Below are 26,230 nucleotides of genomic sequence, written 5' to 3'. Positions count from 1 at the left end.
AGTACATTGTTGTGCATGTCTAAAGCGACGAGACATGTCTTCGAGGTATATTTTTATATAAAAAATAAATAAAACAATTAAAATTATTTTCATATATTTTATTAAATATAAAGTTATGAATACTATATTTAAACTAGGAGAGTTGGTATATCTTAAATATATTTCTAATTTTAGCCCACTATAATTTTTGAAGTTCTAAAATTGTTGTTATTAAATCTTTATCATTAATAAAATTATTATAAGGTTGGGTTATTTAATTGTAACAAATTTATAAGTTTAGTAGTATTATAAAATTTCTAAATTTGAGAGGTGGTGACCTCGGCAAATTTCCCCTTAGGTAAACTAAATTAAGTTTTATTACAAAATCCTACTCACTTTTATATGCATCCCATTCAAGCCCCAAAATTATTTAATTAATATTACTTAAAGATGGAGAAATTTAATAAACTTAATAAGATCCCAATAGTTAATGCCTAATAAATAGTTCCGGAGACATAAAATTAATTTTTTTTATGAGAGAAGCAAATTGTCAACTTTGAACTCTTTTTTGCTTTTAGGTATTTCAGCTGAAAGATAAAGTTGACAATTTCTTCTGAACCATATGGTATTCTTTATCTTTGAAGACTCATTGATGAGCTTAGCTTAATTCTTCAATTCTTCCATTAGAGCTAATATAAGATATCGAATGCTTTGAGTCTTTACGTTCTGGAGGAGTGTTAGGAAGCGACCCGACGCATATGATATCCAGTACTATGTGTCTCTACGTCATCCCACACCACATAAATAATTACATTCTTGCACTCCTACGCGTTTCTACCATTAACTCGAATGGTAAAATTTGCTTGCACCGACTTTTCATCAAATATAAGTTGAACATCTTAATTTGACAAGAAAACCAACATGATTACATAGTGATTTTCAACTCAGAAAATCAATGCTATGTTATATGAAAATTATTTTTTTGTAACGACTATGATTCTCATAATCGTGAAATGCATGATGGAAACATATTTTTTTAATCTCTCTCCCATATATCTAATATTATAAAATTATCAACCATTTAATAACGTTCTCTTTTCTTATTTCTTGTTTTTGGGTTTTGAGAAATATAAATATTTAGTAACTGTTCTTGTTTCTCATTTCTCGTTTTTAAGAAATGTTGCGTATGAACTATGAATTTTAAAAATAACACAATCAAGTTTATTGTGTCTTGTTCTCATTTTTTGTTTTTGGTTTTTTTTTTTCAAAATATTAATAAAAACGTTATTTCATAATTCTTTACCCACAAAATTCATAATACATATAATCCATTAAAAAATAAATTTTTACAAAAAATTTAATTTTTGTATTTTAAAATTTTAGGGAATAAAAAAAATAGTTACCAAATATGTTTCTCTTTCTTTGTTCGATTAAAAAAAACAAAAAACAAAAAACAATTGCGTTATATTTATATTACTAAACAAGCCCAAATGCTAGATTTGAATTCTCATCAACCATTTATAATATTATTTAAAGAAAAAAAAAACTAATTTAAAACTTAAAAATGTGTACAAGCAAGTCAAAAGGAGTCCTTTAAAAATAAAAATAAAAATAATAAAAAGTCAAAAGGAATCTAGTGGAGTTTGTGCATGCTCGCTTGGATGGCCCACTCCTTTTTTTCCCCTCATTTACCTTTTGTTCTTTTCTCGATAAATATATTTCCCAATATTGATATGAATGTGGAATAAATTATTATTATTATTTTTTTTTTTGGGGGAAGGGAATAAATTATTTTCTTAATACAACCGTAGTATGCCGATTTGATGTATATTAATACCTCAACTTTGATCATCTCTTGTATACTATATAACTATATCTCTCAAAATTAAAAAGTATAGTTATGCAATCAGCCGCTATTAATTTTCTATGATTATTAGATTTGATTATTTATATTTTAATTATGTGGACAAAATATGTTTTTAATTAGTAGCACCTCCATTTTATTAAAAAATTAATTTTTTATTTTTTTAACTTTATTAATTTCTTTTCTCCATTTTATTCAAAAATAATTTTTTACTTCCGCTTTTCTTGAAAATACATTTGAATTAATTAAATTCTAAAAGTAAAGATTACCTTTTTAAAATTAATTACTTTTTTCTTTTTCAAAACTTGACTTATATTTTGAAGGCATTTTAAAAAATAGGTAAAAACTACTCAAAGAAATACATATTTTCAAATGCTATGATAGTTATCTACCTTAGAAATTAATTTATAGATGTTTCCTGACACCAAATGTTATAGGGTTAGGTTGTTGCTGGTTGAGTTGTGAGTCCGAACACCCACAAATATGAAAAAAAAAAATTGTCACATTTCAAGTGAAGTGTCGTGTTAAATTTGTGATCGAAATAAATGACATAAAGATGAAAAGTAAGAGGCTATGTTGATGAGTTCTTTTTAGAGTATAAACACTAAACACTAAAATAGATGAAATTTTGAAAGTACAGTAGTAAAACGAACGAAAGCTGAAAATATATCGATACCCTAAAGTTAATTTTGTGGATGGAAGGTTAACATTAGAATGAATTATGAGAAACATATACTTTTGTGTTTAAGTTATCAAAATGTTGATAGAAACTAGAAGCTCTGTGATTACAACTCTAACAGGCACAAATAAAGAAGAAACAGAGAGTAGAATTAATATATTTTACAATGGAGAGGCAGAGGAAAAAATGAAGAACTAAGGAACAGGATATGACTTGTTATTACACATGCATCTGTAAGCCATGGGACATGTCTCCGCCTCTTGCACCGCCGCACAAACGAAACTGATCATCACAAGCCTGCACGGCGAGCACGAGCCGCACGCGTGGGAGCAATCCGGCAATCTCGACCCCGCCACTGCAACCGTCCCCGCCGCCGCCGTCTTCTGCTTCTCTGTGTGCACAAAGTTCTCATCAGACATTAATCATCTTAAAAGAAAAAACAGAGCTTTATAAAAACTCAAGTAAAGTGGGGTTATTACGTGAGTTTTGGTGGGAAATGGGTCTGGAGGAAATGGGTGGTGGGAATATTGAGAAAGCAATGACGAGGAGTAGACAAAACCAAGCTGAAGCCTTCATTGTTGGGTAAAAATGGTGTCTTTTTTTTGGGAAAACAGAGGAAGTGAAGGGGGTATATAAAGGGGGAGGGAATTGAAGCAAGTCACAGGCAAAAGGGTGTAGATTTTGTTGAGAATTAGTGATGAAGTCACAGGGAATCCGAGCTTGGAAAGGAAAATAATGGGATTGATTGTGAAAGGCAGCTCAAAATCAGAATAGAAACTGCCTCCTTAACGTGAACCATCACCAGCCATTAAATGAAAATTTTGAAATGTTAGAGTTGGAGGCAGAGCCAGAGGGGGCTGCGGCTGCCAATAAATTTGAATCCTCAGACTGATGTGAACGCCATTAATGTTCTTCTGCAACTTCCTGGGCCGTGATGGATCTTTGTCTCTCTCTTAAATACCCTCTATATCTATCCATGGACCATCTCTATATCTATACCTTTTTTTTTCCTTCTGTTTTATTCTACTGCTGTGGCCATGGTAAATGGTAATGGTACCCATAAAATGAACATTATTGTGCCGCAGAAGCAGAGCATTGAGCTTGTACTCTGAAACTTTCACTGATGCAGGGAATAAACTAGGAGACGTTTGTTTCAACAGATTGGTTTCTATGCAATTTAATGGTGGCCTTGGATTCACTCCTAATTTTCAAAATCAATGGTTGATCAAAGGGTGTTTTGTGCTGTTGGAGGTGGATTTTTACCTCACACAAGTGGCACATCTTAACTTTTGAAGAGAACTACAAGTGGAGTCTATAAGGTCAAAAGTTATCATCTCGGTCTTAATGCTTATCGTCCAGTTGAGCCTGTCTTATTTAACCCTTGCTTCTCGTCTCGGTTCAATTTCATTCTCCAACACACTCCACGGAAATGCTATGCGTTTTACGATTATCTTAAAAGAGCCGTTGAGGTTATGTTGGAGATCTCGCTTATAAATAGAGACCACCCACCTCTATCTCATGCATGCGAAAACTATATTCTTTCGAATATAGTTCCACTACTCCCTGAGACATCAGAGTTTTGTTTTGCAAGTCTCCTGCTCAACTAGTTTCTAGCTCGTCCTCTTGATCATCTTTCGGTCTGAGCTGAAGTTCGCACACTTGATTATTTTTATGATCTAATATAAAAATTTGTATAAATATTTTTTTTTTCTTTACAGTAGTTTAGTTAAAACTAATGGTGGGAGATTTTGTAAAAATGACACAAACATAGGAATTCGTATTAGTATTAATAATGTAATTCATATCAAGAATACTACTTATTTGTTTTATTAATAATAAACAAATAATGTACCAATGATGTACTATACATTAGTGATAGGCTTTATCAATGATTACAAAAATAATTATAAGTATATTAAAAAATTGTCATATTTACAATATCTTTTTTTGTCTTTTTCTGCTCTTAACATCATATCCCGAGTGTTTAAATTACAACAACTACAAGAGCATCATTACATCATGAACATGCAGTTTGGCTAGAGGAATGGCCGACCGACGGAGGCTTCAGATGTGTTAGCTGTGGAATGCTTGGGTTTTTTTGATGTAATCGTTTTTTGTGTTTTCCTTCGAACTTTTTTTTTTTCTTGATAACTCTCAACTGTGTTGTAAAATAAAATTTAAAGTAATCAAATTTTTAAAAAATATTTTGTAAAGATTGTCGTAGAAAAGGCTATTTTCTTTAAAAAGCACAAAAATTTGGTTGGTGCATCAAAAATAGAGACGAAGAGGGGAACCAAAGAAGCAAGAAAAGAAAAGAAAAACAGAGCAGCCATGGGCGGCCATTGATTTGGTTCCCAGTTTCTTTCTCGTCCTCAAACACTCAACAGTTTCCGGAAGCCATGGAAGCCATCGTCAAACAGCCAAAACCAAAAAAAAAAACACACAATCTTTCACCTTCAACCAATTCCACAAACTATGCCCATCGAATTTCAGTCAACGCCCTTCAACTACAATCTTCTTCCCATCCCTTTCCATGGATTCCGGTCATCCTAAACCCAAATATGTTATGCTCTCCGACAGCCAGGCCAGCCTCCGCCCGCCGCCGTACCGCCGCAACATCCCCCGCTACCACTCCAAGTCCCACGGCGGCGGCTGCGGCTGCTGCTTCAAATGCATCTGCTGCTGCTACTGCTTCCTCTTCTTCCTAATCTTCGCCCTCATCGGATTTGGGTATTTTCTCTGGTCTTATTACTCGCCCCAAATCCCTTCCTACAAGGTCAGCGATTTCAGCGTCCACGCCTTCGATGTGAAGCCCGATTTCAGCCTCCACACTGAATTCATCGTCATCGTCAGAGCCGACAACCCCAACAACAACATCGAATTCGTCTACGGCAAGGACAGCTCTGTTTCCGTCCTCTACTCCAAATCCCAGCTCTGCGCCGGCAAGATTCCAAATTTCCGGCAGCCCTCCAAGAATGTCACCGATATCAACATTTTGCTGAGCGGGAACAGCGAATTCGGATCTGGGCTGCAGGAGGCGCTCATGCAGAACCGGCACAGCGGCAAAATTCCTCTGTTCGTCCAGGTCAAGGTGCCGGTCACGGTGGTCGTCGGAGGATTCTCGTTCAGGAAGATCACGGTGTTGGTGAATTGTTCGTTGGTGGTGGATAATTTGTCCCCGAATAAGAAAGCTGGGATTTTATCGACTAATTACTCTTATGGTGCCACTTTGTGAAATTTGTAAAGCTTGTGGTTGTGGGTTAATGGGAGATTATTTTGATTACTCTGTTTTTGCTTTCTTTCTACGTAATTATGTTGTGTCGTGAGTGAAAATAGGACCTAGGAATTTCTGTCTCTTTTCTTTGCTTTGTTTTTTTTTTTTTTTTTTTTGAAGTGCCGTGGATGTTCTGGTTTTTTCCTTGTTTGTAATTCACCGAATTGGAAGTTTTGATGGATTCAATCAAGTCATTAAGTCATCAGTTTATCAAATTCTTTGTTTGGAATTGTTGTGGAACTTCAAAGAGACCCACTGAATTTAAATTTGCGAATGAGCAGAAGAAAAATCAGGGTTGTAAGGAAATGAATCTGCTAAAAAGGGTTCAAGAATCAAAACAGAACTCCACCATTTCTGCAGATCATGCATTTCCAATTCAAGTATATTCCAAGAGTTGAGGGGTCCAAAAAGATTGCATTTTGCAGCGTTTAATAAGCCATGAATTTCGGCCAAGTCCATCCCACGTCCTCTCTGTTCTCAATCAGATTTATTTTTTCCATTTGTCCCGAAGAACAAAACCCAAGTAATCGGAGCAGTTTTTTTACGTAATCAGTAACTAAAAACTGCCTCCTCTCTCTCTCTCTCTCTCTGTCTGTTTCTAAATTTTCAGACCCACTTCTTCTAAATAACTCCCAATAGAGTGTAACCATTTCTAGCGGTGGCTCTGTTCTTATTGATGCTTCAACTTAACTCGTTTAGTTAACAGCCAAATTCATCATGTTTTGCATTTTATTTGGGTGGAGAAAGGCTTCAAAATGGTGGGTTTTCACATCCTTCCCGTTCTAAAATGATCTCATCTTTAAAAAAGTTTGATTTTTGTTTGTGATTTGGTGCAGCAAGAAGATGATCAAACGAGCTCTGTCCCGGCTTAAGATGCTCAAGAAGAAAAGATATTCAATCCTCAGGCAATTGCGTGAAGATTTGGCTGAGCTGATTAGTAATGGCTATCAACAAATTGCCTTCAACAGGGTATGTTCGAACTGAATACTCTTTGATTCACTACTTCTTTTCCATCTCTACAGAAAACTTTAATCTCATTCTTTTTTTTTTCCATATCAGGTGGAGCAGCTTATTAGAGATGAAAGCCTTATGGAGGCGTACGATTTGATTGAGAATTTCTGTGAATTCATCCTCCTGAACTTCTCCCATGTCAGAAAACACAAGTATGATAGATACCTCTTGGTTCTTATTGTCAAATTATTACTAACTTTGGTGGTTCCAGGACCTGCCCAGATGATGTTATTGAAGCAATTTCAAGTCTCATATTTGCCTCTGCAAGATGTGGGGACTTGCCTGAACTTAAATCGGTTCGGAAGCTCTTCGAGGAGCGATTTGGTCGGAGTTTCGCCGCGACTGCTGTCGAATTGTGCCCTGGAAATCTTGTGAATCCACAGGTAGAAAATTATGGGGATTCAATGATTGTTTTGTTAGATTGCTATACTCAGATTGTTGGGTTGTGAATATTAAAACATTCACTAACTTTCTACAGATTAAAGAGAAGCTTCTTGTGAAGCCTGTTTCAGATCATGAGAAGCAAGGATTGATCAGTGAAATAGCTAGAGATTGCTTTCGTCCAGCAATTTTGGCTCTTGAATACTGTCCTGACTGGCATCAGAAACAGGTGATTTGCTGATGTGAAATGAAAAGCTCTGCCATTTTTTCTTCCTTTTTCTTCTTTCAAGAAATTCTGTAATGAAATGCCATTAGAAATGAATGAGATTTGGTAAACCTTAGGTACTGGAGAATGGAGATCAAACTCATTGTGAGAGCAAAGAAGAACCAAACATTCAGGATTCAAATGCTGAAGAGTTCGAGAGAAAAGTAATGTGTGTCAGTCCATCACAGGAAGTGTGTAGCAGCTCTGCCACTTTGGAAGATGCATCCTCTCCTGAATGCTCTCCATTTTGTGAAGAAACTCTTGTTTATCTCGATGATGTAGTTGAGCTTCCGAACCCCTCGATGGAAGAAGGATACTTGTGGGATCAGAGATTATTCAAGTTCAAATCACCTGTTACGGGAATGAGAGAAAACGTTCAATATGGCAATGGTCAAGGTCTCATAGAAGAACATCACAACAACTCGAAGAAGAGATCAGTCTCGGAAAGATCTAGCCAGAGTATGAATAAATCTCCGAAAAGATCGATGAGAAGATCGACGCATCAAGAGGATGATAGTTTAAGTCATCCAAAGAAGAGATTAATGAAGTGTTGCTGCCTATCATGCCATAGCTCCTGGTTGCCATCTGGAATGGAAAACTACTGCTTGGAGCAGCCAAGTTATGTGTATTCTGAAGTTTTGATATCAGAGAAGAAGAAAGTTGATCCACATTTTATTTTAGATAATAGTTTGTCTGGCAAAGACCGCCATCGAGTCGAATTCGATACGCTCCCCAGGACAGAAAAGATAAGAAATTGTGAGGTTGGAACTATAGTTTATGATGTTTTTGTCTATTCTCATTGCCAGCCAGTTGAGAACAAGGAAACTAATGCAAAACCAGAAGAAATCAGTACAAAGTGTAAGCATGAATCTTCTCTCGGTTTCAATGGAATGAAAAGTAGTTTCACAAAATGTACGAAAGCTGCCGATAAGTATCCGAGCCATGTTCATCCGAAGTTGCCCGACTACGACGAAATCGCAGCCAAATTCATAGCTCTGAAGAGAGAATATTCACAGAGAAAGCAGCACCAATGAGTAGGCAACTTCAGAATCAAAGGAAAAGAATCTGTTATTTCTATTAACATCCAGAGAGAAAGGGAGTCAAACTCAAAACAAAAGAACTCTCCACCTCCCTTGTAATTCTTTAAAGCAGTTCAGCTTTCATTCAAGAGGAGTCAAAAAGAAAGCTCCAAAGAATATCAGAATTTCAGCTGTGACCCATTGTAGAAAAAAGCAAGTTTTGGTGGATTGATGGGGTGGAATCAGTAGTTGAAGTTGCTTTAGTTGTAAACAAAAACCCCAAAAGATTCATGAACTTATGTTAACTCCACTAACCACTCAATCAAGTATAAATTCCTAAATCCCCACTTCCACTTAAGCAGAATATCAATTCTCAGTTACAAATGTTCAGAAACCAAACTCAGATCTTTATTAAGAAGATTAATGCCTTTTTTCAACCCACGAAGTAGTGGAAGGAACTGAGATTAAGAAGAAGCAACCTACGAATTTCTTGGAAGGCAAACCAGAAGAAGAGAAAACAGAGGAATTTGAGATACTTTAATGGAAATGGGTCAATAAGAAGATAAGTATATTAATGTTGTTATGTTTGTGATGGATTAAAGTTAAAGCTTTCCACGCCGAAATGGGGTTGACTTGACTTTTTGTTCTGCGCCTCCCCAGTAGCAGTGGCCATCATTGTTCTGTTTTTTCTTCTTCTTCTTTTTTTTTTTTTTTAATGTTCGAGGAGATTCATGTTGTTCTGCCAGCTTGGCCAATTGGACAAGAACACAGCTGCATATATATGTTTTTTAATGTGTTATTCAAATTTCAAACAAAAATACTTAGTTCTAGAATATCCAAAAGTTCGTTGTACAATAACATTTGAAGAAAAAGAAAACCAATTTTTTGAGCATTGAGTTTACTTTTATAAGTTATGATATTTTGGGGGAAGACTTATTTGTTTTCTTTGATTTTGAAAATGTGTAATCTGACTTGTCGAAATTGTCTAATGTTGGCCCTCAACAACTCCGATAATTTAAAGATGATATGAAAGCAAATTAAGTTTTTCTTCGTGGGCATATTGTCTACAATATATTTGTAAAGACAAATTATATAATATCAAGATGATTCTTAATGAACAAGATTTTATAATGGAGGTAAAAAGTCAACCTTTCAAATCTTGAATCTCATCTCATTATTTGTTGGAAAATTAATAGAGATTTTCCTCCAAGAAGGCTCGTTTAGATTCTAGAAAAATTAAATCAAAAAGAGAGAAAATAGACCAGAGCAAAGATAAATCTATATTTATTTAATTGTTGAAACACATCATTAATATTTGAATCTCTAATCTTTAAAAGAGATTATTGTGTATTAATTAATAAGTCGAGATTTTTTAATGTAACATGTGAATGTGAGAATTCAAATTTATAAAAATTTATAAAAATAGTAATAATAAGAGATGCAGCACTTTGTATTTTAACATTTTATAGATGTAATATTTAATTCTTAGAATTTTAGGTGGGATAAACTGAGAAGAATAATACAAAATTTTTAATGTTTTTGTGTATAGATTTAAAAAAAATATATAATATATATATATTTTGTTCTTAGCTGCATCCTCGAAAAGGGGAAGATATTTGTTGGGTTAGAGAAAAGGTCAAGAGTGAATAACCGACACGTGGCGGTAGTCACCGACATGTTGTTGACTTTTGCCTCCACAAACAATACCACCTTTGACTTTGATTATTTTAATTAATTTATATTATGAGAGAGAAAGAGAGAGAGAGAGAGACGGAAGCATTTACGCCGAAAGTGGCACGGGGGGGCGAGGCGCGTGGAAGCACTTCCATCACTCATTAATATTTACTTCCTCTAAACTCAGGTTTATTCTCAATTTTATTTAAAATAAACCACTCAAACACGACTAAATTTTAAATAAAATAAGTATTCTCCATATATAAAAAAATAAATAAACTTTTAACTAATTCAATTATATTCCAGTAAACTTTGTTAAGATATGTTTTAATATTTCACGAGAAAGTAAATTATGTTAAAAATCTTACCCCTCTTGATTTTTCTTGGTGGTTTAGTATTCTATTTTGATTTGGTATTTCGTTGGAAGAGAATAGCGGTGTTTTCAACTCAATTCAGTACCATGCATTTTCATTTTTACAAGGAATGTCCAATGAGTATTATTTAATCCAAGTTAGACCACTGTCCTTCGCCAAAATTAATTTTATTGTACCTCTGGTCATGCATGCATATAATTATAATTTAGAGAGAGGAGAGACTCCCATGAACTCTCAAATAAGATAGTGCATATATAATAAAAAATAATCAGAATTGAAAACTGCAACTTCATTAAAACATACTTCAATCGTTTCTGTAAACATATTGCAATTGTGTCGTGTATCAAGTTTAGAATTCCTTCAATCGTTCACCACAGTTTCGTAAGGTCAAAACTTTCACAGGTTCAACAAAATTTGCAATCTCAATGGAATGTTTCAATAAAGGTAGGAAAATTCTTCATTGTTGTGATTAACATTCCGTTAATGATATTAACAATAATAGCTAAATATGAATATATTCTAAACCTCCAAAGACGTAATTTGAATTTCTTTTTCTAAGTGTAGAAATTAAATAGACGTTAGATCTCAGTTCTAATAATGTAGTTACTCTTTTTCTTTTTTTCCGTATAAATAAACAACAATGCAACATAATGATACGTTAAAGTATCTTTAATTCCAATTATGACCAACAATATTGGTGATACAGATTTAATCCTTATTATTATGCCAAAGTTCTAAACATATCTTATCTCATCTCAAGAATATCAATCCAATCCTTCTAATTCTACGCACCCTTCTCCATAACAATTTAAAAAAATACTTCTTTAATAAATAAATAAATAAATAAAACAATTTAGAAATAATTAATAAAATATCTGAGAGAATTGAAGTGCAAGCAACGACAGACACTAAAATTAGAATATTATATCGGTGGGGTGGGCCCCAATCGTAGCTGACCAACCACGACACTTCAACATATTCTCAATCAAAAAACACAAATCTTTTTCTCTTCTCTCCTTAAACTTATAAACGCCCACTCTTCCCCTCCCAATCTCTCACAAATCACCACCAAAAAATTTCTCCCTCTCAGAATCCCAACGCGCCGCCGCATCCGCCACCGTCGCTTTCAGTTTCTCCTCCCCGCTCCGCCGCTCGCTCTCCTTCCGATAGATTTTACATGGGTTTCTTATCCGACTCTGTTTTTAGTTCAATCGGATAAATCAAACCAGTTTATCATCATCCTATTCCTACCCATCTCAAATTCTCTCCTTCACCTTGTAAATAGAGATTTTTTTGAGCGAGAGGCGTGAGCATAATTAGTTACAGAGCTCTGTATCCATGGCAGAGGATAAGAAAACAGGGAAATCCAAGATGATTATCGATGAAAAAACTGACAAGATTGGCAAAGGAAAAGATGTTGAAAGTAGCTCCGAGAGACGGCAATGGAAGCCAATTTTAGACGATGCTTTCTTGTCCAGAAGACCTCTCAAGAAAATCTGCAGCCCAGATTCAGAACACCACCAAATTAACCCACTTTATTCCTCTGTTTCGTTCCCCTCCCCTGTTTCTCCCCCTTCTTCAAGAATCCCATTTCCTTTCGATTTCGAACCCACCACCCAAAATTCTCAAGTCCCAAGATCCGCTTCCCCTTTCCCGGGATTTGGGTCGCCGGAGCAACAGATGATTTCGTTCAGTTCCAACCAGCAACAACCGGGCGGCGTCGGCTTTCCGCCGTACTTCCTTAGCGACGCGGCGGCGGCGGAGCAGCAGCGGCGGCTTTTCAAGTACTGGAGCGACGCGTTCCATCTGAGTCCGAGAGGGAGAGCGATGATGATGAGCCGATTAGGCCCAGATGGGAACCATTTGTTTCGACCCCAATTGCAGCCCATAAGCGCCACCAAGCTATACAGGGGAGTGCGGCAGCGGCATTGGGGGAAATGGGTGGCCGAAATTCGCCTCCCTCGCAACAGGACTCGGCTCTGGCTCGGCACCTTTGACACCGCCGAGGACGCCGCCATGGCTTACGATCGCGAGGCCTTCAGATTGCGGGGCGAAAATGCGCGCCTCAATTTTCCCGATCGATTCCTCAACAAGGACAAACCCAGAAAACCAGAGCCCTCCGCCGACCCAAACGCAGAAGCAGAAAGCACCGTTCTTCCGCCGCCGCCGCCGGAAGAGGAGAAACCGGAGGTGGTTTCGAGCGAGACGAACCCGCCGGAGATGGTGTGGGGAGAAATGGAGGAGGCTTGGTTCAACGCGATTCCGGCGGGGTGGGGACCGGGCAGCCCGGTTTGGGATCACTTGGACCCAACAAACAATTTGGTTATGCAATCTCAAATCCCTTTCGTTTCTTCAAATCAGCAGCAGTTTTTTAACGACTGTGATAATGATCAGAACAAGGAAGAGAATTCAGAGTCGGCTTCGTCTTCCTCCTCTTCTGCTCCTCCCATGAAGCTCTTCTTATGGAAACATGAAGATTGAACCAAATTTGACTCAAATCACAGAATAGGTAATTTCAAAGGAAGATCAGATGAGACGACCCATTTGGGATTTCTTTTTTTGTTCTAAATTTTTTGAGTCCATTGAGTTGGTCGCATGTTTTTTGAAGATCAATCCAATGGAAGGGATTAGGATATGTTATGTAGTGTGATTGTGGTTTTAGTGCAATATTGTAGAATGTAAAGAACCAGCGAAGGAGGGGATGAGACGTTTTTGGGATCTCTCGCCTTGGTAGCTTGGTGCGTCGTCGTTTCATCCATCAAAGCCATTCTTTTTGGGCTCTTATGGTGGAATTTAGTTTCCCTTTCTTTGTATTCTATAATCATATTCTACGTTTTTTTTTTTTGTAAAATACAGTTTTTAGGGTTTTCCTTTTCAATTATGTGTATTCTAGTGCCCGTTGCTTCTTATTTTAGTTTTTCTTAATACAACAAATTTAGGATACGATAGTTCGACTCGAGAAAATGAGTATGTATTAATTATCATTGAGATATACTCGTGTTTGTCTTCTTATTTTAGTTCTTGTGATGAATAAAGTACCAATTATCTTGTTTGAGGTCAAACACCCACTTCTCCACTAGCCTTTGTTGTGCTAAAAAAAGTTTAAAATTTATGTTATTTATTAATCCGCTCTATGATAACATTACACCACATAGGATGGAGTTTTTGGGAGCATTTTTTTCCTTGAGATAATATTTATTTGGAGATGCTAATAAAATTTTGGTTAAAGGCCCATTTTTTGGGCTCTGCTTTCATATCTTTCTATTTTAATTTGGTTTTTGAATTTTCAAAATGTCTGAACTTTTAGAATTTCATCATCAGTACTTTCAAAACAAATAGTGATTTAATTTTGATGATTTCTATTAGTTTGCCACCTTATATTTTTTTGATAAAAAAATAAATATAATGGTTAAAATGATTATTTTTACTAAAATTCAGAGACTAAAATAGACATTTTCAAAGTTCATTGATGGAAATAAAACAATATTAAAGTTTGATCAAAATGAAATTTGTGTTAAAAGATGAGCGCTGACCTCAGGATTCAAACTCATGCTAAAAGGAAAAAAATAACTTTTCTTTTTCTTGGATATTGAATCACAGCATACGCAATACAACAATAGAAATACATGCTACGAGGAAAAATTTTGACATCTGAGGTCGAAGATTCAACTCTTCTCATTCAATTTGTTGTACTAAAAAAACTATGAGGAAAAAATTGTGACTAATAATTTAATGGTATCTAGCATATTTATAAAAAATTAATGAAAAATAAGAAATGAGTTTGATTAAAATATGTAGGGTATGAATGTGATAGGGAGAGGTGGGGCCAAACGCCGTCCATTGACGGCAGAATCGTGATGAATTTTTAGTGTTAGGGTTAGAAAATTTGCATGCCCAATTAAAATAATTAATGATATTGTTGGCATGTAGTGTTAAACATCAATTAAGTAATATGGCAGTCTTAGCAATTAAACCTAATCCAATTCTTAATTCCCTTCCTTATCAATAATCTCTATTATTTTTCTCCTTTCCTCAGTTGGAATGGCGGCTCTCCCCTTTAGCAGTGGACAACCTTTTCTAACTTAAAAACAGTTAGAATCCTACCGTTTTCTGATAATGGTAGCTAAATTTTGTTGTTAATACGTCGGAATTTGAACACAGGATCTTATGTGAAAATCGTAGGAGTTTGAACACGGTACCTTCGCTCTGATACCATGTTAAGATGGATAAATTGTCACTAGCTAAATCCAAAAGCTTAAGCTGATGGATTTGATAAATTTAATTCATATATTGGATATCTAATCATTACCGGTTCATAAATTTTGGACCTTTTTTTCTTTCTTTTGTGTGTTTTATAAATGTAGCTATAAATTTTGGGTGGACCGGAAAATCATTATATTTAATATAATAATTTGTGTGATGAAGTTGCAAGAAAGGACTGCAAAAATGGTAAGCTTCTTGTGGTTGAGGCTTCCGGCCCCTTTATGTGGTAAACAAGAAAGATGCCTTTGTTATGGATCATTCGAGGCCCAAATTCCTCCTTACTCATCACTTTCAAATTTCAATTTAGGCCCAATACCAAGCCCATGTTTAACTAAGCTTCTCCAATTGAAAATATAAAATATATTTTGGATAACAACAAAACTTAAACAAGATATTTATGTCAACACGAACATAATTCAACTGTAATTGGTACTTACTCCTCCCCTTGAGGTTGTAGGTTCAAACTCCTATACCTCCTATTTGTTGTACTAAAAAAAGAGATATTGTAAATATACTAGCAGCACTTCGTATGCTCGTGCTTCAACACTACTTGTCACTTGAGTTCAAATCTTTACTTAATTTGATCGAAGCTTTAATCAAGGACGAAACTAGAGATTTTTTCTTAGGGATTATTAAGATAGCTCACCGAAATATCATTTTACATTTTTTATTTTTACATTCTATAGAGGGAATTCATTGTACATTACAAAATAATGAAGTGATTAATAAGATAAATATGTGACTCTTCACTCCCAATTGTACCTTGACTAAACTAAAAGGGATAGGAAAAATATTACATACTAATATGGAACAAATTAGAGCTAATTAAATTTCTCAAATCTTAAATACTTTATATATACTCTATGAATTACATTATATTGAGCCTAATCGGTTATTGAACTTTCAATTATATGTCTAATAGGCTCAATAAATTTTTTAAAAATAAAATTAAAAATCATAATTTTATTAGACATCAATTTCGATTGCGCTTAGTGAGCCCATAAATTATCTCAAAATTAAGAGCGTAAACGAGAAGGAAACATCGGGATAAATATATCTTATAAACTTCTATATATAATTGTTTTTCTTCCCATCCAAAAGAGACAATTGTACTCTCTGTGTTGGACAAAGAAGTTTTATCTAATCTAAAAGCAATAACATTGTGAAGAGTCACATGCCAAGCCATGTGCCATGTCGCACCCTCCAAATTTTAAGTGGTCACACACACACAACTCCCAGGCCCAAACTTCTCATCAACCCAACCCCCACTCGAACTATGCATATACTTGCATGTGGGCGATGTTTGTTTTACTTTTCCCGTGGGGACGAAGATTCAAACGGTTAAGTACAACGGTACTCTAATGAAGATAATTGTCCTCATGATCATTCTCTTGTCTAGTCAATGTAGGATTTCGTTTGCATTTCCCTAACAAACGCAACACAAGCCTCCAGTATCTCGATTAAAAGAATAAGCTTATACTCCAAATTGGCGTTTCTTTGTTAATCTCGACGCATATATCTTTATGGACACGTTATATTATTAAGCATATATATATAATTTGAACAATGTTAAAGATGGGAAGAAATTAAGACAATACAAACTAAGCTCTCTCTCCCTTCGGAGAAGGCTACAATACACACCATATATGTGTAAAAATTACAACATTATTATTGTTATAATTCTATCTTCTTAGGAGAAGTTTAAGCGAGAAGTGTAGGTGGCCTTAGGAGACCAATTCTTGGGGATAACATCTCTGGCTGATAGGGTTTTGGCTGTGGATAATGTTGTTAACTTCACTGAGAATGGGCCCCGGAGAGGCCCTCCATTTATGCACCAAGTTGCCCCCCACACATGTGACATCTCCATCCACTCGTTCGAGCTTGCCTGTCCCATATGTTATACATATTCTTACATTATTAAACCATGCATAATTAATGTCACACTATACATATTTATATATTGTCAGGGGCTACGATTCTACATTTTTACAGTGATATGATGTTGTCCGCTTTGAATATAACCATCACAATTTTAAAGATATTGTATGGACGAGATTTTGTTTGCATTTTCAATATACAAATATGTACAGTCTGACAATATATGCAAAAGTCAAATTGAGATGGCAAACCAAGTGATAAAATAAATCATGTTTCTTCAACGTGCTCACCAATGTGATGTCTGTTGCTCTTTTTTAATTTTTGTTTGGGGGCCCCCTTTGTCACATGGACAGAGCTGGCCTTAAAAGCAGTGTTTAAATTATATATTTATATGAATGATGATGGAGATAAAAAAAAAATTAAAAAGGAAGGAATTTGCATACTTGTTTAATTTGCATTGACCCAATATCTCCATCGCCATCCTCGAATTCCACCAAAAGCGAGAGCCAATGATCTGTAGAACCTTCATTCACATGGAAGGCTATGTTCTTCCCACGATACGTACAGGGAGTCCTGAACAAAGGTACTGAAGTAGGATTTATTTTCTAAAATTATTATCTAAATGATAAATTAAAAATAAATTTTAAATTTTTTTAAAATCAATTTTCTAATCCGACAAATATGATAAAAAAGAGTGATTTTGACTACCCAAACACATCCTTACTTTACTCACTAACTACGAGGTTGAAGCAGAGATAATTAAAAAATGTGTTTGGGAGTAATTTTGGTTTACTAAAATTTTAAAATCATTTTAAATTGATTTTTAAAATATCACGTGATTTGGTTTTTCAAAATCACTAATTTTACTATCTTTTTGTTCCAAACGCACTCTAAAAAGATAACGTATTTACCGTCGGTAGAGGATAGAGAGTTCGCCGCGGTTACGGAGGCGGGAGCCAGCACCGGCTACTGCCATGCGGCCGAACGCGGCGCCACTGAGGTCGAAGTGGGTGCGGCCACTGGCGCAGTAGCCGCCGGGACACTCGTCGGTGACTATTATGGTGACGGCTCGTCTGGCGCATATGGTTGGGTCCAGGCAGCGGACCTTGTAGCAGGCGCCACAGCCTTCGCCGTTCTTGAACAGTACTGGACTCACCGCCCCCACCCTCGCCTTAAACGGCTTCACGTCCACTAAATTCCCGTACCCACACGCCCCACCTGCCACAATATTTATTTTTCCATAATTACACACCAATCGGCCATGTACTAACCAAAACATTTATGTATTCAATTCCTTTCATTAATCTCAAATTAACTATTTTAAAACAATACTTACCAATTGGGTGTGAGATATTATTTTCAATTTCTTTTTAAGTATAAAAAATATACTTAGGCTTCCGGAGAAATCTTATACCATCCTTAAACACTGACAATTAAGAGAGCTAAATGCAAAAACAACTTTTTTCTTTCTTTTAAAAAATATGAGTTGTCAAATATTTAAAAGGTGGTAAGTACAACATTCCTTCTTGCTAATGAAAAGAAAGTATTTTCAAAAATTATATCAATAATGTCAAACATTTGATGTTGAGGATAAAATTCCTCCTAAGAGACAAATATTTTCCTTTTTTTATTGAATGAAATTTCCTACAAGTCTAGCCATATTGAAAAATTCTTACATCCTAATCGGTAATAACCTCTCTTGTACTTACCATTATTAAATATTTGACAATTAAAAAATAAATATAAAAATAGGTAAAATTTTTAAATATTAACAAGCTTGTCAATTTTTGAATAATAGTAAAAATATAGATATATATTTATCAGTTAAGAGATTAGTATTTACCCGTCCAATGACATACACTTATGTAATAAGAATAGAATAAAAATATGTTACATTAGAAAGAGAGTAGAGTTCTAACTGTATTATGTTGGTGAGTATTGTAGTAATTTTTGCAGGAAGAAACTTTCATAATTTTATAAAGTAGAATTTTAAACTAAAAAAACTAAACATAATAATTCAGTTATTTAACATATTAGTTAAATTTACTCTCTTGTTTGAGAAAAAAAAAAGGTAGTAATTAATTAGACTCACCGTCACTACCGTCGCCTTCGGGGCTGCCGTACCAGGTGGCGGTGGCCGGGGACCAATGTGGCGCTGACGTCCGGTTACGGAGCCGGGCTGACTGAACCAGCCCAAACTTCCCCATCATAACCATGCTCACCGACATTATCACCGTCCACAGCCGGAAAAATGACGGGCCACGGCGGAGCTGCATTGCGAAAAGCGGCGGTGGGCGGCGGCGGAAAATATCAGGTTCCGATCAGCGCAACCCCCAAGAAAAACAGTTGAAATAGTTAGACTAAAGAGTTTTGCCGACAGTTTTGAGATAGCCAAGGAAGTTATAATCAGGAGCTTTATTTTATAATGTAATGCGTGTAAATATAATATTATATAATTGTGAAATGACGATTTGACCCCTGGGATTTGGGTTTAACTACGTTGGGGGGTATGGAATACAATAATTCATGGCCCACCGTCGGTTATGGCAAGAATTTCGGGTGCCCGTTTGGGCGTAGATTCTTTTATGACGTCGTCGTTTTGTCTCGACCGTTATTTAATTTTGGAATGGTAACGGTCGAAAAGTTAAAGAGAACAGTGGCGGTTGGGAAGGCAACGGAATTAGTGACGACGTCGTTTTGTAGGTTTGGTAGATTGCTTTTTATTGTGTTGCGTGGGTTTGAAATTGTGATTCGCCGAATTTTTTGACCTTCCAAGCAATTATTTGTTAGGTTGTGAATTGTGATGCTTTGCCTTGGCCCCAATCGATCACGTGCACCATTTTTTTTTCTCTCTCTCTCTCTTTTTTTGGCTCCCCACTAATGATGTATTACTTTCTTTCCATTATTGAGTTTTTTATAAATAAAAAGTTAAATTACAAATTTCCATATAAGATTGATATTTCTAAAATGTCACGTCATCATTTTTTTAAATTATGCTATTGATAAAAGAATTATGTTATTCAATTTCACCAAAATTCTTATGGTATTTGAAAACAAAGATTCTTGGATGGAAGTTGAAGAAACAAAAAAAGTATATAGTTTAAGATTATATAACAATATACATAGTAACAAAAATGGGAAAAAAGGGTTTAAAAACAAAAGAAAAAAGAAAAAAGAAAGGAGAGTTGATTCTGCAATCCATGTGTGATGTGTGGAAGAAAAAAGGATATTAATTACTTTTGAAAGCATGTGGAAGAATATTTGAACTCTAAAATCTCAATCTCCCACGTGCCATGCTATGCCTTTATAACCGCAGATTTCTCCAATTATTGCTTTTTATTATTACCATATAATATAATATAAATGCAGTATGATGATTCGATTAGAGATTATGTTAATTATTTGGTAGTTAAAAGCATATATGCTACAGAGAGTAAAACTAATAAATAATAATATCATTATCATTATCATGTGACCCTATTCAACGGGGAACATAACCCTTCATTTTAATGCTAATTAATCATTTACTTTACTTTACAGACTAATCAATATTTCCTTCTTTCCCTTCTCTTTTCTTTTTTAATCCACACGTACCACTATATGCTATGGCTCCCTTTTTCCAGGAGTTCCACCGTGGTGTGCCATCGGGTTGAGTTGGCTGGCACGTGCCCCTTTTTATTTCTTCTTCATTACTCCTTCCTTTAGAGTATCTTTATATCAATGTTATTTTGTTCCCAACTTAATATAAAATAAATAGAGATATCAGCTAAATTTTAATACTATTTTAGTTCATGTACTTTCCATTCATTTTAAGTTATGTGTTTTCGTGAGTATAAGCTTAATTCAGTGGTAATTGACACCTATACCTCTGATCAAGAGTTCTTGAATTCGAATCTCTCTGATCAAGGATAGATGAATCAAAGTTAAAAATACATGAACCAAAATGAATGTTTTGAAAGTAGATGTATTAAAATAATCCAAAGTCAAAAGTAAAGGGGCAAAAATAATATCTAATCCTATTATATACAAGTCAACATGAGTATAGTGAACGCTAGTTAACAGTTTTTGCTATTATTTTGTTATATGCTCACCTCTAGTACGAGTCCCAATCAATTTATGTGGTTGTCGAAATGAGCATGAGTAAACATGTACTTGATACACATATGCATAGACATATATCGATAAGACAAAATAATGTTGCCACTTCGAGCATAGTTCAATGGGATAAGGTACCTGTTTCGATCAAGAGCTTGAATTCTTATCCAACGTGTTGTACTAAAAAAATAAAGATAAAATAACTTTGAAAACTTGGTTATTTTGTAAAAGTTCATACTTCATGGACTATGGACAAAAAAATTAAGGGTGTGTTTGACAGTATTTTCAGATAAGTATTTGGTAGCAGATTTGAAAATGAAATCAAATTTAAAAAATATTGTTTTCAAAATTTCCACTATTTGAATTACCGAAACTGAAAATAGTTTTAAAAGATAAATATGTTAAATGTTACTAAAGCATATAATTCAGATCCAGCCAAACAAACCTTAAATAACCGGATTAAAATGAAACTTAGAATACTATTTTGAGGCCCAAATAAGTCCAGCTAATCTGGCCCATGTCCAAACATTTGAACCGAAGCTTCTGGACTTGGACGGTGAAGTTCAGAAGAGCCCACTGTAAATGGGCCACATTATTGTCTTGACATTTTTTACCTTCAACATGCAAAAATTATATTCTTCGTCCATCCGAAACAACGAAAATTTTGGATTTTGCACCAAATAATATATTTGGAAATCAGACCTAACAAGGTCCATTTCCTCAAATATGTAAAAGTAGATCTACAAATTAAAATTCGTAAAGCCTGGAGTGTGGAAGAAGACTTGTGAGAGCAATGATATTATTGATACAGCAACGGCCTCGTCTTCATCCTCCAGGCGCTAGGCCGGGAGAATTCATCGAAAGATTACATTCGAAAATAAAATTATGCCCCGTTCCCCAGCTTTGGAGGTTCAGCTTCGATTCTAAAGCTTCGTTGAAGTGTTTCTGCAACAAGAATGAAACTACCCATGAAGCCTCTCAGGTAAAATTCCAAAAAGATTTTCGTGTTTCTTCTTTTGGGTATCTATGAATGTTAAGAAATTCCACCTCACGAGTTCAATTTTTACTTCGAGGCTGGGCGTTGTGTGTGTTCAGTTTTGTTCGTCGAGTTATGAATTCTCTGTTCTGTGAATGTTTAGGGTTTAATTTATGCAGCGTGGGTGCTTTATAACCCAAATTTAGGTTTGTTTTCTTCCTGTTTTGGTTAGGGCTTCTCTGCTCTGCCACGGTATGCCACTTGGGATAATGGTACCGCATGGAGCACACTGGCGCTCTACATTTTCAGTCTGCACATTCCTTTGAGCTTTGGAAGCTTGTCTTTCGTTTCCCAACTAATGCATGAACCTGTTCTTGACCCCCAGACTAAGGTGATTTCTGATGCATCTTTATCCAGATACTTCTTTTGCAATCATTAGCGTTTTTTGACTGATGGGTTGGGCTCAGTTTCTAAGAAATAGAGGATTATGTCATTGGATTAGCATTTTTGTGTTTATCCTGATTCTTTAGTTTCATCAGATGCTTGCATTTGGTCTTTTTCTAATTGCAGTGGCAGTTCAGTTACCCTTATTTGCTCATTTCTAGTTTGTTCATTTCCAATGCAGGCACTATCCAGACTTGCAATTCAAACTATAGAGTTCATTGTGACTCTTTTTATACTTAAGGTCACTGCTAAGCCAAACTATAGATTCAGAAACTTCTTTGGAGATAACAAGTTGGGCAGTGAGAGGAATTGGCTTTTGGCATCGGCTATTGGAGTCGGGTTCCTTTTCACCTTAGTCTTCCTTACATCACTTCTTGTAGAAAGAGCGATCGGACCGAAGGTTAGAATGACGAACTTTTGTTCCTTTTGCTTTTGCCATCTAATTTTCCAAAATCACTGCGAAACGTTTGATAATAGTAGCATTGTTGTCTATTAGAAGTCCATAGTTTACAGGACTAGATGGCTATTTTCTCTCTATTGATCACATATATAGAATATGTAAACCATTTTGGGGATTCTCTTCAAGTGGTTTTTACTGCTGCATATCAGAATGATAACGATAACCATCACTGTCAATCTTGAAGAATCTTTAGATATAGATTTTCTTGTGACTTGCAAATTTCATGGACTTTTTTTAGTCAAAGGATGTGATTTTGTGTCTATGAGTTTACGGGTTCCACTCGGTTCCAGGCTGTAAACAATCCTGTGCTGAAGGAGATCCTTGACAGCAGCAACATCTCAAGAGCAGCATGCTTCATAGCATATTGTGTTGTGACTCCCTTATTGGAAGAGACATTATACAGAGGCTTTCTATTAGCATCAATCTCATCTGAGATGCAATGGCAGCAAGCAGTTATCGTCAGCTCGGCAGTCTTCAGCGCAGCTCACTTATCGGTCGAAAATTCTTTACAACTATTCATCATTGGGTGTGTCCTCGGATGCTCATACTGTTGGACTGGAAATTTAAGGTCTTCAATTCTCATACATTCTTTGTACAATGCAATGACCCTTCTTTTAACTTATTTATCCTAATGATTGATTTCACACATTTCTTCCTAATATTACTCAGGGAGATGTGTAGCCTCTATTGCCTTGTCATTGATACTAGGTTGTTTGAGTGAGTTTGGCTTAAGATGTCGAACTCATTTATCCCGTGGATTTTACAAGCCTGAATTTTGTTGGACAAATCCATAGGTTCTAGAGTACTCAACTCACTCCCTCGTACAGTTTTCTTAAAATTCAGGCGTGTCAAGTCTACATCTCAAATACAAGTTTTCTAAGACCAATTTTCTCAAACCCCTACGTTTAACATTCTCAAGCTTACGATGTCCAACCTATGCCTCAAACACACTCTTTGGACTCATGCCAAATATGAAGAGTCTATAAAAATACACTTGAGCTCGAATACACTCAAGTTTACGTCTCAAACACAAGCTTTCGAAAACCAATTTTCTTAACCCTCCTCTCATACCCTTACGTTTACGATGTCCAACCTATGCCTCAAACACACTCTTGGGGTATTATGCCAAAATACAAAGAGTCGATCGAGCTTGAAACTATACGTACTTGAAATTGTTTGAAATGACTTCTTTTTAAGGCGTTCCCTCTTAAAACCCTTCAACTGAAGATATTAAGGTCCGTTTGGTTGGAAACTTGGATTCTGTTTTTTGTTTTCAAATTCACTGAATCAAATGTTGATTCAATGAATATGTGTTTGGTAGAAAAACAATAGAAATTTTAAAAATGATTTTTTTATGTTTTCAGTGTTTTTAGATTCAGAATTTGAAAATTTTAAGATGTAGAATTACATTAAAAAGATAAAAACTTTAATAAAATATATTACTTCATATTATAAATTCATTTCATGCTCGTTAAAATTGAAAAAAATATAATGTATTCTAAATTATATAACCTTGTAAAATAATAATCATGCAAAATTCATAAAAAAAAATGTTAATAAATTAATTAATATAAGTTTAGATTAAGTTAAAATTTAGTTTATAACTCCCTCTAGTTTACAAACTAAACAAACACATATCTGCAACTTTTCATTGAATCACTTGTCTTCAAATTTCTGTTTTCTGAAATACCAACCAAATACAACCTTAAATTTCAAACTTTTTTGCCACCATCAATGCTGCCCACCTTTCTACCTACATCCCAAGGGGTCCATTTAGAATTACATCCTTAGCCCCACCTGTCTCAATTCTTCACCTCACTGTTTCCCTATGCTATTCATGCTTGCATATTTAATAGAAATACCAAAATCAAAATGCTCATAAATTCAAAATTATTATTCAATTAGATTGGTACTACTATGTAACATGTTTAAAGCACTCCCTATGCTATTACTTAGCAAATAATAATTCACCTAAATCCTATCCATTTCGTCAAATTGAGCATAGTTTAACGATAATTGGCGTATATATCAAATCAAAAAGTTGTGAGTTCGATTTCTGACCCTGTATATTGATTGCATGTGACGTCATCTATATGTTATAAAGACCCAAAAACTCTAGATTTTCCAAATCATTATGATTGATTGAATTTTTAAAATTTAAACTAAGAAATATCACTCAATCCATCTGCCTCATAGGTCATCTAGCATTAACTTCAAAGTCCAGACATATCCATAGCTGGCAAATATCTTTCCCCCACTTTATGACCAGTGACCACCACACTTTTTCAATAGAATTCAAAAAGATAATTTGAAAATTCGTAAAAAATTTAAAATACCATTTTAGACCTTCAACTTTTAAAATGTCTCTCTCAACTTTCAACCTATATATTTTAGTCCTTGCGGTATTATTTTGACATCTTATATCCGCTTGTCATTCATAACCTATATGTCTCAAATACATGCTCATATTCGAAGTTAATTTGTTAAAAACTAAATAAAAAAGAACTAATATAATTATGTTTTAAAAAAAGATTACAATAGACATTTGAGGCCAGAATAAAGGAAAAGAATAAATAAATTTTTAAAATAAGATACTTTATCTTTTGGAGGCCAGAGAAGCAGATTCCCGAATCCCACGTGTAAAAAAAAAAAGGTTATTAGGCTGGGCAAATAATATTATTCCGTTGGTTGCAGAAAGTGGGCGGCGGTGGCGGAGGCGATCAAAGCACCGTTATCTCCGGTTGAAATTGGGGCTGGATTCCGAATTCCACGGCGGTTGTAAAACAAAAAGTTGAAAGAGAGATGTTTTTAAATTTGAATTGAAGAGAATTTTGAAAGTTGCGTTGGCAGCCACAGTGGTCCATTCAGAAAGCTGTTTCTTTTGTCTGTCTTTGCTTCTCCTGTCAGCTTTCTCAGTCTTCAGAATATATCCCACCCCTTCATGCCTGCCACCTCGTCCCAGAGCTAAGAAAAAATCCAACATAGTTCGATTGGTTAAGGTATTTATTTCTATCTGTTAGCTTTGAATTCTCATTAAAAATGTTTTGGAATATTGGTTTGAAAGGCAAACGGGTAGAAACTGGAATAACAATGTGACAATTAATATAAAAGCTAGCTTGGGTTAAATTTTGATAAAAAATAAATTTAGAAGAAGCCGGTTTCTTTAGGAGGGGATTAGGATAAATCTGGGTAGACAATCGGTTAACATTTGAAGAAAGAATATTTTTAGGATAAAATTGGTCAGAACTTCTACTTTAATTGTTTCTGCCATATCAATTCTCGTTCAAAATACTAATTGATAATTTACAATATTTTTTAAATCTTTATGAAAATAAGGATAGTATTGAAAATTTGAAGAGATATTTGTGAAATAAAAGAGCAAAGATCAAGACTATTTTTCTAGTTTAATCTTTATAAATTAAGGAAAAAAGGTTTAATAGATAATAGTAAAAAATCCAAGAATCTGTTGCGTGTTAAAAAGTTATTATATAAAAAGAGCAGCAGCGGCGCGGAATCCTTGGAAAAGGCAGAAACGGACTTAAAAATCTCCCACTCTGTGGACTCCATTTTTGTAGAGGAAGAACAATGGGTGGA

General features: G+C 35.0%; 6 protein-coding genes across 6 annotated transcripts; 4 read left to right on the top strand and 2 right to left on the bottom strand.

Moving 5' to 3' along the window:
• Positions 1 to 2,579: 2,579 nt before the first annotated feature.
• EPF1 (epidermal patterning factor 1) lies at positions 2,580 to 3,137 on the bottom strand. The gene is made up of 2 exons (XM_022292341.2): positions 3,002 to 3,137; positions 2,580 to 2,913 (listed from the first exon to the last, which is right to left on the bottom strand). Exons 1-2 carry the CDS (start codon positions 3,096 to 3,098, stop codon positions 2,717 to 2,719), a joined length of 294 nt encoding a protein of 97 aa, XP_022148033.1. The 5' UTR covers positions 3,099 to 3,137; the 3' UTR covers positions 2,580 to 2,716.
• A 1,349-nt stretch (positions 3,138 to 4,486) lies between these two features.
• On the top strand, positions 4,487 to 5,993 carry LOC111016797 (NDR1/HIN1-like protein 13). Its single transcript, XM_022292318.2, has one exon. It carries the CDS (start codon positions 5,056 to 5,058, stop codon positions 5,755 to 5,757), a length of 702 nt encoding a protein of 233 aa, XP_022148010.1. The 5' UTR covers positions 4,487 to 5,055; the 3' UTR covers positions 5,758 to 5,993.
• A 520-nt stretch (positions 5,994 to 6,513) lies between these two features.
• LOC111016673 (uncharacterized) lies at positions 6,514 to 8,804 on the top strand. Its single transcript, XM_022292137.2, has 6 exons — positions 6,514 to 6,554; positions 6,633 to 6,765; positions 6,856 to 6,959; positions 7,019 to 7,190; positions 7,286 to 7,417; positions 7,531 to 8,804. Exons 1-6 carry the CDS (start codon positions 6,514 to 6,516, stop codon positions 8,485 to 8,487), a joined length of 1,539 nt encoding a protein of 512 aa, XP_022147829.2. The 3' UTR covers positions 8,488 to 8,804.
• Positions 8,805 to 11,530: 2,726 nt separating this feature from the next.
• LOC111016697 (ethylene-responsive transcription factor ERF053) lies at positions 11,531 to 13,575 on the top strand. The gene has a single exon (XM_022292168.2). It carries the CDS (start codon positions 11,859 to 11,861, stop codon positions 12,999 to 13,001), a length of 1,143 nt encoding a protein of 380 aa, XP_022147860.1. The 5' UTR covers positions 11,531 to 11,858; the 3' UTR covers positions 13,002 to 13,575.
• Positions 13,576 to 16,301: 2,726 nt separating this feature from the next.
• Positions 16,302 to 19,066, bottom strand: LOC111016782 (expansin-B3). Its single transcript, XM_022292295.2, has 4 exons — positions 18,754 to 19,066; positions 17,573 to 17,879; positions 17,105 to 17,234; positions 16,302 to 16,668 (listed from the first exon to the last, which is right to left on the bottom strand). Exons 1-4 carry the CDS (start codon positions 18,935 to 18,937, stop codon positions 16,474 to 16,476), a joined length of 816 nt encoding a protein of 271 aa, XP_022147987.1. The 5' UTR covers positions 18,938 to 19,066; the 3' UTR covers positions 16,302 to 16,473.
• A 2,433-nt stretch (positions 19,067 to 21,499) lies between these two features.
• Positions 21,500 to 23,295, top strand: LOC111016695 (CAAX amino terminal protease family protein). Its single transcript, XM_022292166.2, has 4 exons — positions 21,500 to 21,738; positions 21,965 to 22,123; positions 22,358 to 22,576; positions 22,927 to 23,295. Exons 1-4 carry the CDS (start codon positions 21,550 to 21,552, stop codon positions 23,266 to 23,268), a joined length of 909 nt encoding a protein of 302 aa, XP_022147858.1. The 5' UTR covers positions 21,500 to 21,549; the 3' UTR covers positions 23,269 to 23,295.
• The last annotated feature ends 2,935 nt before the right edge of the window (positions 23,296 to 26,230 follow it).

The sequence above is a fragment of the Momordica charantia genome, assembly GCF_013281855.1.
Source record: "Momordica charantia cultivar OHB3-1 chromosome 4 unlocalized genomic scaffold, Mcharantia_2.0 BLBB01000004.1, whole genome shotgun sequence".
Lineage (NCBI taxonomy): Eukaryota > Viridiplantae > Streptophyta > Magnoliopsida > Cucurbitales > Cucurbitaceae > Momordica > Momordica charantia.
This window is presented reverse-complemented; position numbering and strand designations above follow the sequence as displayed.

Excerpts from the sequence above, each read along its gene's own strand:
- EPF1 (XM_022292341.2), bottom strand. The coding sequence starts at position 3,098 with ATGAAGGCTTCAGCTTGGTTTTGTCTACTCCTCGTCATTGCTTTCTCA. Across the intron at positions 2,914-3,001 it reads CATTTCCCACCAAAACTCAC|AGAAGCAGAAGACGGCGGCG; the intron begins GTAATAACCCCA and ends TTGTGCACACAG.
- LOC111016797 (XM_022292318.2), top strand. The coding sequence starts at position 5,056 with ATGGATTCCGGTCATCCTAAACCCAAATATGTTATGCTCTCCGACAGC.
- LOC111016673 (XM_022292137.2), top strand. The coding sequence starts at position 6,514 with ATGTTTTGCATTTTATTTGGGTGGAGAAAGGCTTCAAAATG. Across the intron at positions 6,960-7,018 it reads TCCCATGTCAGAAAACACAA|GACCTGCCCAGATGATGTTA; the intron begins GTATGATAGATA and ends TGGTGGTTCCAG. Across the intron at positions 7,418-7,530 it reads CTGACTGGCATCAGAAACAG|GTACTGGAGAATGGAGATCA; the intron begins GTGATTTGCTGA and ends GGTAAACCTTAG.
- LOC111016697 (XM_022292168.2), top strand. The coding sequence starts at position 11,859 with ATGGCAGAGGATAAGAAAACAGGGAAATCCAAGATGATTATCGATGAA.
- LOC111016782 (XM_022292295.2), bottom strand. The coding sequence starts at position 18,937 with ATGCAGCTCCGCCGTGGCCCGTCATTTTTCCGGCTGTGGACGGTGATA. Across the intron at positions 17,235-17,572 it reads CTCTCTATCCTCTACCGACG|GACTCCCTGTACGTATCGTG; the intron begins GTAAATACGTTA and ends ACCTTTGTTCAG. Across the intron at positions 16,669-17,104 it reads GGTCAATGCAAATTAAACAA|GCAAGCTCGAACGAGTGGAT; the intron begins GTATGCAAATTC and ends CATATGGGACAG.
- LOC111016695 (XM_022292166.2), top strand. The coding sequence starts at position 21,550 with ATGATATTATTGATACAGCAACGGCCTCGTCTTCATCCTCCAGGCGCT. Across the intron at positions 21,739-21,964 it reads CTACCCATGAAGCCTCTCAG|GGCTTCTCTGCTCTGCCACG; the intron begins GTAAAATTCCAA and ends TGTTTTGGTTAG. Across the intron at positions 22,577-22,926 it reads AAAGAGCGATCGGACCGAAG|GCTGTAAACAATCCTGTGCT; the intron begins GTTAGAATGACG and ends ACTCGGTTCCAG.